This window comes from Spermophilus citellus, assembly GCF_964194105.1.
Source record: "Spermophilus citellus genome assembly, chromosome: 5".
Taxonomy (NCBI): Eukaryota; Metazoa; Chordata; class Mammalia; order Rodentia; family Sciuridae; genus Spermophilus; species Spermophilus citellus.
In genome coordinates this window covers 65,209,986-65,222,267 of record NC_138186.1, presented here as the reverse complement: position 1 = coordinate 65,222,267, position 12,282 = coordinate 65,209,986, and the positions used below count along the sequence as shown (strand labels likewise).

Genomic DNA, 12,282 nt, shown 5'->3' with positions numbered 1-12,282 from the left:
CCTATAATCTAAAATATAAACAAAGTCAACATTTCCACATTATTAGTGAAATCTCAATAGTATATAAGACTTTAAACTATAAAACATTGTAGGAAGACCTGAATAATTTCTACTTTCTACAGAAATATGCTATCAGTCTTCAGATTCCCACATGGATCTCTTTCCTCCTCATTATAGTTACTATATGGATAAAATTTCTTCATTAAAACACCCTCCAGCTAACAGTGTTCCCTGTTATTTCAGTAAGGCACATAATAAGATTTTTCATAATGGAGTAGGTTAAAAATTCAAAATGAATAGCCTAAGAAAGTGTTATTTGAGCTCTCCAAATGTTAGGAGTTTTGCTTTATATTTGAAGGGCAACAAAAATAGGATAGACATGATAATTTCTTTTTTTTTTGACAGTGAGATCATTTTATTTTATTTTTTTATTGGTTGTTCACAACCTTACAAAGCTCTTGACATATCATATTTCATACATTAGAATCAAGTGGGTTATGAACTCCCATTTTTACCCTAAATACAGATTGCTGAATCACATCAGTTACACATCCACATTTTTACATACTGCCATATTAGTGATTGCTGTATTCTGCTACCTTTCCTATCCTCTACTATCCCCCCTCCCCTCCCCTCCCATCTTCTCTCTCTACCCCATCTACTGTAATTCATTTCCCTCCATGTTTATTATCCCGTTCCCCTCACAACCTCTTATATGTAATTTTGTATAACAATGAGGGTCTCCCTCCATTTAATTTCTATCAACTGTTTATCAACATTTATAAATATTTAAAGTAATCTATAACTTTTTTGTCAAGACAAAAAATTAATTAAATGCTTTCATTTTATTTGGAAACCCAGTCCCTGAGAAAGTACAATATAGTTACTCAGATGTGAATATTGATGTACTGAGGTTCCTTCTCAATAATACACTAACTAGGAATGAGACCAGCAGGTGGTCACTTAATACCTTTGTCCTTCTATGCCTTCTGATACAAGGGTAGCATGATGCCCAAACTGTTAGTTTCACTAAAGTGCAATAAAATAACAGGTTAAATAGATTTCACAAAGTCAGAAACACATCCAACTATTAATTTTATTTTTGCAAAATTTAATGGTATTAATTTGTTTTTTAAAACATTTTAACTTATTCTAATTTGTCATATATGACAGCAGAATGCAATTCAATTCATACCACATAAATAGAATTTTTCAATTTTTTATGACTCTGGTTGTACACAAACTAGAGTCACACCATTCATGTTTTCATACATGTACTTAGGTTAATGATATCTGTCTTATATCACTGTCTTTCCTACCACCATGCCCACTTCCTAACCCTCCCTCCCCTTTGCCCTATCTAAAGTTCCTCTATTCCTCCCATGCTCCCCGCCTCTCCCCATCCCCATTATGAATCAGCATCCTTAAATCAGAGAGAACACTTGGCATTTGATTTTTTGGAATAGGCTTACTTCACTTAGCATTATATTTTCCAACTTCATCCATTTATCTTCAAATTCCATAATTTTATTCTCTTTTAATTCTGAGTAATATTCTATTGTGTATATATCCCACATTTTCTTTATTCATTCATCTACTGAAGGATATCTAGGTTGGATTCACAATTTAGCTATTGTGAATTGTGCTGCTGTAAACATTGATAGGGCTACATCAGTGTAGTATGCTGTTTTTAAGTCTTTTGGGTATAAACCAAGGAGTGGGATAACTAGGTCAAATGGTGATTCCATTCTCTGTTTTCCAAGGAATCTCCATACTGCTTTCCAAATTGGCTGCACCAATTTGCAGTACTGTTGGGCATGCAAATCAAGTCAAGATGGCACCTGGCACTTTTCCAGGAGGAGTGGTTTGTGAAGTAATGCCAGCGAGCCATTAAGATTATGAGGATTCCTTAATGACTGACTGCTATATCTAGATGATGTTAATTAAGTTAAGCTGTGTGTAATTAGTTGGGTATATGTACCTCTGCTGTCCTGCAGAGAAGCGGCTCCTGCTACCTTGGGTGCCTGCTACTTTGAGTTCTCAGTTCTCAGTTCCAGCTGAGTTTGCTTGAAATAAAGTAGTTCCCGCTTCAACCTTCAAGTTGCTTGTCACCTCTCAGTTATTGTGCCCAGCCTGACTACAGCACAGTACCACGAGTAATGTATAAGTGTGTCTTTTCCCCCACATCTTTGTCAACACTTATTGTTGTTTGCATTCTAAATAGCTGCCATTCTGACTGGAGTGAAATGGTATCTTAGAGTAGTTTTGGTTTGCATTTCTCTAATTGCTAGAGATGTTGAATTTTTTTTTCATATATTTGTTGATTGATTGTATATCATTTGAGAGGTGTCTGTTCAGTTCCTTGGCCCATTTATTTATCGGGTTATTTTTTTTATTGGTGTTAAGTTTTTTGAGTACTGTATATATCCTAGAGAGTAGTGCTCTGACTGATTTGTATGTGGTAAAAATTTGCTCTCATTCTGTAGGCTCTCTATTCACTTCAGTGATTGTTTCTTTTGCTTAGAGGAAGCTTTTGTGTTTTAATCTATCCCATTTATTGATTCTTGATTTTAATTCTTGTGCCATATAAGTCTTAATAAGGAAGTTGGGGCCTAATCCAACATGTTGGATATTTATGCCCACTTTATTTTCTATTAGGTGAAGGGTCTCTGGTTTAGTCTCTAGGTCCTTGATCCATTTTGATTGAGTTTTGAGCATGGTGAGAGATAGGGTTTAACTTTATTTTGTTGCATATGGATTTACGTTTTCCCAGTACTATTTGTTGAAGAGGCTATTTTTTCTCCAAAGCATGTTTTTGGCATCTTTGTCTAATATAAGAAAACTGTAATTATGTGGGTCTGTCTCTGTGTCCTCTGTTTTGTACCATTGGTCTACAAGTTTATTTTGGTGCCATATCATGCCATTTTTGTTACTATTGCTCTGAGTGTAGTTGAAGGTTTATCCCAGGAATGCAAGACTGGTTCAACATAGGGAAAACAATAATGTAATTCATCAGTTCAATAGATTTAATGATAAGAATCATATTATCATCTCAATAGATGCAGAAAAAGCATTTGACAAAATATATCCCTTCATGTTCAAAACACTAGAAAGACTAGAGATAGTAGGAATATATCTCAACATCATAAAAAGCTGTATATGTTCAGCCCCAGTCCAACATCATTCTAAATGGAGAAAAATTGAAAACATTCCCTCTAAAAACTGTAATGAGACAAAGATATCCTCTTTCACCACTTCTATTCAACAGCATCCTTGAAACTCTAGGCAGTGCAATTAGACCAAATAAAGAAATTAAAGGGACACAATAGGTAAAGAAGAACTCAAACTATCATTATTTGCCAATATCATGATTATATATCTAGGAGATCCAAAAAATTCCACCAGAAAACTTCTAGAACTAATAAATGAATTTAGCAAAGTAGCAAGATGTAAAATCAACAGCCATTAATCAAACACATTCCTATACATCAGAGATGAATCCACTGAAAGAGAAATTGTGAAAACTAAACCATTCACCATAGCCTAAAAAAATACTTAAGAATCAATCTAACAAAAGATACGAAAGACATGTACAGAGCAACTACAGAACACTAAAGAAAGCAACTGAAGAAAACCTCAGAAGATGTAAAGCTCTCTCAATCTCCTGGATAGGCAGAATTAATATTATCAATATGCCATATTACCAAAAGTGATATACAGATTTAATGCAATTATTATTAAAATCCCAATGACACTTGATTTAATATACTACCAGAGATATGAAAAATGTACTCTATATATGTAATGCATTCTGCTGTAATATGGAGAGAGAGAGAGAGAGAGAGAGAGAGAGAGAGAGAGAGAGAGAGGCCTGAGGATATCAGCATATCAAAATTTTAATTGTGCCTGTATATATATTTGAATGAACAAATAAGTATAATGTAGGGAAGTAAATGACAAGGGATTCCTTGTCATTTACTTAGATCATATGCTCTTGAAGGATGTCAGCCTATAGATACTGGTTTGTAATTTGTAATATTTTTTTTTCAACCCAAACTCTTTTTTTTTTCAAATAAAATCTAATGTAGAAGAGTTTTTTAAAAATCCCAATGATATTCTTCACAGAAATAGAAAAAGTAGTAATGAAATTTATTTGAAAGAATAAGAGACCCAGAATAGCTAAAGTATTCCTTAGCAAGAAAAGTGAAGCAGGAGGCATCACAATACCAAACCTTAAACTATATTACAGAGCAATAGTAACAAAAAGGTACAGTATTGGCACCAAAATAGGCTTGTAGACCAATAGTACAGAGCAGAGGACACAGAGACAAACCCACATAAATATGATTATGTCATACTAGACAAAGGTGGCAAAAACATTCATTGGAGAAAAGATTGCCTCTTCAACTTATGGTGCTGGGAAAACTAGAAATCCATATGTTGCGAAATGAAATTAAACCTCTCTCACCCTGCACAAAAATCAACTCAAAGTGTATCAAAGACTTAGGCACTAGAACAGAGACCCTGCACCTAATAAAAGTAAACAATAGGCCCAAATCTTCACCATGTTGGCCTAGGATCTGACTTCCTTAACAAGACTCCTAAAGTGCAAGAAGTAAAATCAGGAATCAATAAGTGGGATGGATTCAAATTAAATAGCTTCTTCTCAGAAAAATAAACAATCAATACTTTAAGAAGCAAGCCTACATATTGGGAGAAAATCTTTACCACATATACCTTCAATTAACCATTCATCTCTAGGATATATAAAGAACTCAAAAAACTTAACATCAAAAAAACACACAACCCAATTAATAAATGGGCTAAGAAACTAGACACTTCACAGAAGAAGAAATACCGTTAATCAACAAATATATGAAAAAGTGTTCAACATCTCTAGCAATTAGAGAAATGCAAATTAATACTACTCTAAGATTTCATCTCACTCCTGTTAGAATGGCAATTATCAAGAATACAGGCAACAATAAATGTTGTCCAGGATGTGAGGAAAATGGTACACTCATACACCACTTGTGGCACTATATGTTGGTGCAACAACTATGAAAAACAGTATGGAGATTACTTAGAAAACTTGGAATGAAACCACTATTTGACCCAGATATCCCACTCTTTGGTTTACACCCAAATGACTTAAAATCAGCATACTACAGTAATACAGCTATGTTAATGTTTATAGGAGCTCAATTCACAATAGCTAGACTATGGAACCAACCTAGGTGTCCCTCAATATATGAATGGATAAAGAAAATGTGGTATATCTATTCAATGGAATATTACTCAGCCTTAAAGAATAGTGAATTTATGCCATTTGCCAGTAAACAGATGGAATTGGAGTATATCATGCTAAGTGAAATAAGCCAATCCTGAAAAACCAAAGGCCAAATGATTTCTCTAATATGGAGATGCTAATTCACTATAAGGCAAGGACCACTGAAGAAGAATAGCATTACCTCAAGATAGGTAGAAGGAAGTGAAGGGAGAGAAGGGAAGGGGATGCAGGGATAAGAAAGAGTAGAATGAAACAGACATTATTACTCTATGTATATATGTGACTGCATGACCAATATGATTCCACAACATGTACACTCAGAAAAATGAGAAATTGTATCCCATCTTGTATGATATATCAAAATGCACAAATGCATTCTATTGTCATGTATAACTAATTAAAACAAATAAAATTTTAAGGAAAACTATATTACATCTATCAAAACTGAAATTTACCATTGATAAATTGCTACTGACAAAACTGTATTTTGAATTCCATTAGTTTTCCTAATGTCTTTTTTTCATTTTCAAAATTCAAATGAAAAATACCATATTGCCCCTAGTCATCATATCTTCTTAGTTTCCTTTGATTGTGATTACCATCTTAATATTCTCTTGATTTTCATAATCTTGACTATTTTAAAACTTACTAGTCAGGCATTTTGTAGAATGTCTCCATTTTCATTTGTCTTGCTTTCTCTGGATTAAGCTGGAATTACATGTTTAAAGAAAAATATCATGGAGATAAGGCCTCATATCAAGCTATTCATAATATCGACATGATATGGTGATGATGACATTAATCATTTAGTTATGGTGATGTCTGCTCAATGTCTGAATTGTCAAGGTGCTATCATTCATCTTTCCAGTCTGTATCCTCTAGGTACAAGTCACTGAATCCAGTCTATTTTTTAAACAGTGGATTAACTAAATTACATTTCCAAGAGTATCTGCACATTTTTTTTTTAATTCTTCCATAGAGAAGATTTGTCACATCTACCCAACTTGTTTTTTCATTAATTAATACCTGTGTATATATTGGTTAATAATCCAATACTAGTTATTGTTTTGTTCAAGTTATACAAAATTACTTAATTACTTCTTTGTTTGGGGGCTTCAAATAATAACTTAGATTCATCTTGTATTTCCCTTTCTCCAATCTCCCAATCAGCCACTTACCCATGACTCTGATTCCTTTCACTTGAGGTGGTTATTTATAAACAAAAGTCTGCACACAGGCTGTTTTTTTTGTTGTTGTTGTTGTTTTGTTTTGCTCCAGGAATCTCACTGCTTCTATGCTTTCTTATAGATAAAACTGGGAAATAGTTTTATGCATACAAGTCATTTTTGGTTGGTAGAATAAAGGCCAACAGAGATGTTCATGTCCTGTCTTCAGATTTTATGAATATGTTATATAACCTGGCAAAAGTGATTTTGTAGATAAGTTACAATTTAAGATACAGAATTTAAGATACAGATTTTATTCTTTTTCATCTAGTTGAGATAAACTTCATCAAAATGAGTCTTCAGCAGGCTGAAAGCTGAACTCGGATGAAGCACAAATGAAAGTCAAAGACATTCCAAACTTAAGAAAGGTTCAGGGCACCAATGCCGCTTGTGAGATATAGGCACCATGTGCAGGAATTTGATGAGACTTTAAGAACTTGACAGAAAGCAAAGAAACTAGAACCTTTGTCCAATAATGTAGGAAACTAGTTTTTGCCAAAGCCCAAATGAGCCTTTAAGTAAATTCTTCCTAGAACCTCCCAATGCAATCCAGCAAACAAAACTCTGAATTCATCTTTGTAAAACAAAGAGCAGAGAAACCAGTCACACAACCTCGACTGCTGACACAAAACTGTTTAGGAACAAAACTATGCTAAGTAGCTAAATTTGTAATAATTTGCTACAATAGTAACAGAAAACTAACACATGTGAACACTTGCATGCCTACAATTATTTCTAAAAAATAGTATGTGTAGATGTATATCAAGCTCAACATGAGGAATACTGATATCCCCATCTCTAATGCTTGTATCCCAGAGTTGTAGCTTGTTTTCCCCTTGCTTATTTATATATTTTTTTCTGACAGTTATGAACTTAACTTCCATTGTCTATCATTACTTATTTTATTTATCTTCAGTATGAACATAATTTCAGAACTGTTAGTCTATATTCCTATGATAAACAACGTCTTTATATGAAAATTTAAATTTTGTACAGTTCTATTGTCTTTATCCTTAGAAACTGGATTTTTTTTTTACTAAAGTCATCTTATTGTCTCCATATTGCCTCCAGTGACATGTATTGCATATCATTATATAATTACACTCAATTTGAACAGTCTGAGTCCCATTCAATACTGAGATTCCCAAACTTCTTTGTTCACTTTTCAAAATTTGCATTCACTAATATCACTTTTTTTTTAAAATGTACAATTCTATGGACTTTTCACAAGTATTTACAATCTTGTATACACCATTCCACTATCATATAGAATAGTTATATCACACTAAAAATTCAGTGGTGTGTCTCCATCATACTTGATAACTACATCTCACAATAGGAATTACTGATATCTTTTCCACTTTTCTATGTTTGTTTTCAAATATTTTGTGAATTAAATCACATGAAATGTCTGTACTTTTGTGTTTGTTATCTTTGGTTTCCAAAGTTCATTTAAATTTCATACAGGATTTTTATGTATAAATAGCCTTTTCTATTTGATTATAAATCTTTATCTGTATGGATATATAATAGTTTATCCACATACCAGTTGAAAAACGTCAGTTCATAATTATTAACAAAGCTCCCCTAAACATTTATATATAATAATTTTGAAAGAAAATGTGTTTTTTATATACTTGGATGAACATCTAGGAATAGTAATGATAACTCAGGTGGTAGACCTATGTTCTTATTTATAAGAAACTACCAAGAAGTTTCCCATAGTGAATGTAGCATATTTCATCCCCCATAGCAGTAACTAATAGTTTTTACTGTTATGTGAATCTATTCAATAATAATTTTATTGTTGGATGTTTTATTTATACATTTTATAATAAGATCATAATGATATCATTATAGTGAATACCTAGGAATGGAATTGCTGGGTCAAAAGTTAACATGGTGTTTAATAATTTAAAGAAATGCCAAACTGTTTCCTAATGTGGTTGCATTAGTTCACCTTCTTACTTTTAATATGTAAGGATTCCAAATTTTCTACACAGCTGTCAACATTTCTTTCTTTTTTTTTTTAATTACAGCCATCCATCCTGTTGATGGTGCCTCAAATATATTTCTGTCAGAAACCTCATGCTATGTAGCAAAAAGTTGAATGAAAAAATTGCAAAACCAATTTTCATTACAAAACCAATCAGGTATAAATATCTGAATTTTTAAAATGCACTCATTTTCATTTGTAATAGATATTTACATCTTCAAGTAAACCATATCTATTTTCAGCTCATTTTTCTCCTCTTACACTTACAAAAATCAAATCTTTCATTATATGTATAAATTTTGAACGATTTTTCATTACACTTAAATTTTGTAATGATTGTCCAAACATTATTACCATGAGGTAAAAAGTCGTCACTTTGTTAATAGCTTGATTTGATCATTCTACAATGTACACAGGTGTCAAAATATCACATTGTGTTCCATAAATACATTAAAGAAAAATAATTTTAAAATGCCACTTTTTTCTTTTATTTTTGTGAATTATTAATGTTTTTCAAGTTCCCTTTGGAGAGGTCAATTATCTTGAATACACTTTTCAAATCAATTTTTATAGCAGTTATTATCCCTCCTTAATCTATTTCTGCCTCTCTGCTGTCTTCTAATTTGCCTTAACAATGAAATGAATTTTAATCCTTCTCTTGTATTTTTATTTTCCTTGAAGTAATTTATAGTTTCTTGTGGATCCCTTGCACATTATATTAATTAATACTCATCACATTGATTTTGTCTTTGTGTTTTCCTGAATCTACTTAACAGAAAAAAACTTTCAAAATCACTAATAAACTTAATTTATTTATTGTTTATCATTTCCTTCACTCAACAAAAATATGTTAAATTCCTCATACATTTGGGACTATATATAACAATGGACAACACACACACACACACACACACACACACACACACACACACAGAGAAACAAACAAACACCCCCCTCAGCTATATGACAAATAAAAACAAAAGTCAAGAGAAGGTAATTCTTATGAAGAAAATTAATAAAAATGAGAAGCAAATTATGAGAAGCCAATTATTAGAATGTTGGGGTTGTGTAAGTTCTGTAAAGAAGTGAGAACAAAAAGAAATAAAAAAAGGAGTGAGGAATTAACCAAGAGAGATACCTAGAAATCATCCAGGTAAAAGAAAAGAAGAACAGATTGTTGTGTTTTTTATTTTCACCCACTCTTGGCATTTAGGTTCGTTTTTACTTTTTTTTTCTCTTGTTTTGTTTTTCATTTTAGAGTATTGAATATGACTTCTACAAATTATCATAATGTGAAAATGTATATTAAACAAATTCCTAGGAAAATTATTTTTAGACTCGGGTATATGTAAATATTCAAATTTATGTAATATCAAAAAATAATTTCCACTTATTTCATTATTTTTCACTTCAAACAAAAATGCACACACTATATTATAGCTTCATATCAGCTACAGAACTTAAAATTGTAGCAGTTTTAATTTTTGTACTTCAAATATGAGTAAATTATCTTCACTTTGGAAACTTGTTATGGCATTAACTTAATTTATCACCATTTTAGAGAGCTATTCAATGAATTATGAACACTAATTGGACATCACAGTGTGTACTTTTCAGATTTATCACACCATTCTTACTTTGATGCTTCCTTATTTCCCAACTTGCCCCAAATCAGGCACCACCACTACTTTGCGCCTTCTGCCTGACACTTTGAAGGAACACCTGGCAACACATTCCAAACGCAGATTGGCAGGACTCTGGACCAATGGGCAGGCCGCATTGCCTTCCCCGGGCCCACAGCTGCCACGTGGGAGACTCAACACCCAGGAAGGGGCAGGCCGAGGGGAGGCGTTAGGCAGCCCCACCAACAAGCCTCCCAGCCGCCCACCTAAGACCATCCTTCAGCTCCCACATCCAGGTGTCCACTAGCCCTTCCTACTGCCAAGATGTCCCTTTCTAAGAAGCTGACTCTGGACAAACTGGATGTCAAAGGCAAGCGCGTCATCATGAGAGTGGACTTCAACGTTCCCATGAAGAAGAACCAGATTACCAACAACCAGAGAATCAAGGCCGCCATGCCCAGCATCAAGTTCTGCCTGGACAATGGAGCCCAGTCGGTGGTGCTGATGAGCCACCTGGGCCGGCCCGATGGCGTCCCCATGCCCGAGGAGTACTCCCTGGAGCCTGTCGCTGGCGAGCTGAAATCCTTGCTGGGCAGGGACGTGACATTCCTCAAGGACTGTGTGGGCCCAGAAGTGGAGAAGGCCTGCGCCAGCCCCAAAGCTGGCTCAGTGATCCTGCTGGAGAACCTGCGCTTTCACCTGGAGGAGGAGGGCAAGGGCCAGGATGCCTCTGGGAACAAGGTGAAGGCAGAGCCCGAGAAGGTGGAAGCCTTTCGCCAGTCACTGTCCAAGCTAGGGGACGTGTATGTCAATGATGCCTTTGGCACTGCACACAGGGCTCACAGCTCCATGGTGGGAGTGAATCTGCCCCAGAAGGCAGCCGGGTTCCTCATGAAGAAGGAGCTGGAGTACTTTGCCAAAGCCTTGGAAAACCCAGAGAGACCCTTTCTGGCTATCCTGGGTGGAGCCAAAGTGGCAGACAAGATCCAGCTCATCAAAAATATGCTGGACAAGGTCAACCAGATGATCATCGGGGGCGGGATGGCTTTTACCTTCCTGAAGGTACTCCACAACATGGAGATTGGTGCCTCCCTCTTCGACGAAGAGGGAGCCAAGATTGTCAAGGAGATCATGGCCAAAGCAGAAAAGAATGGTGTGAAGATTACCTTTCCCGTGGACTTTATCACGGCTGACAAGTTCGATGAGCATGCCAACACTGGAAATGCCACCATAGAATCTGGCATCCCCGACGGCTGGATGGGTTTGGACTGTGGCCCTGAGAGCATTAAAAAGAATGCTCAAGTTGTGTCTGAAGCCAAGCTCATCGTTTGGAATGGTCCTTTGGGAGTCTTTGAATGGGAAGCCTTTGCCAAGGGAACCAAGGCCCTCATGGATGAAATCGTGAAAGCCACCTCCCAGGGTAGTGTCACCATTATAGGGGGCGGGGACACTGCTACTTGCTGTGCCAAATGGAACACTGAAGACAAAGTCAGCCATGTGAGCACTGGAGGGGGTGCCAGTCTGGAGCTCCTGGAAGGTAAAAGCCTCCCAGGAGTAGAGGCCCTCAGCAATGTGTAACTGACAAGATCTCTCCTCAGCCTTTAGGTTAACTCAGTGCTCTAACATCTCAGCTTGACTTTGGTTAAAAACTACCAGATATCAAGACCCAGGAAATGGGCAGGCAGTGTGTCATCCACTTCTCCTTATATCAGTGAAAGCACTTGTTCACTTTAGCTCTGTCATGCCTTTGCCTACCCTCTTCAAGATTTCCTTTGGACCTTTGAACTTCACTGCTGTGCCTCATAGGGAGGATGTATTCTTAAGGTGCCCATTAAAGTGAGTCAATAAAGCTGAATCTCTCTTTTTTTTTTAATTTTTTAATATTGGGGTATGATGGTGCTTAAGTTGACAAACTATTAATGAATGTACCCAAATAAACAAAAATATTTACATTTAAAAGCTAATAAGTATCATTAGGGCGATGCTGAGAGATTTTTCCCCTAAATATGAAAAAATAAAGAATTTTTAAAAAGCAAGAATTTGAATAATAAAAAATGTATTCGATATTAAGAAGAAATTAGTCTGTAAGCACATACAAATATATATTATAGATGGAGCAACAAATTAAACTCAAATTGGAAATACATT

At 35.1% G+C, this 12,282-nt stretch overlaps 1 protein-coding gene across 1 annotated transcript; it reads left to right on the top strand.

The window, feature by feature from the left end:
* Positions 1–10,458: 10,458 nt before the first annotated feature.
* LOC308650491 (phosphoglycerate kinase 1-like) lies at positions 10,459–11,712 on the top strand (the record flags this gene model as incomplete). Its single annotated transcript, XM_081296502.1, has 1 exon — positions 10,459–11,712. One exon carries the CDS (start codon positions 10,459–10,461, stop codon positions 11,710–11,712), a length of 1,254 nt encoding a protein of 417 aa, XP_081152628.1.
* Between the last annotated feature and the right edge of the window lie 570 nt (positions 11,713–12,282).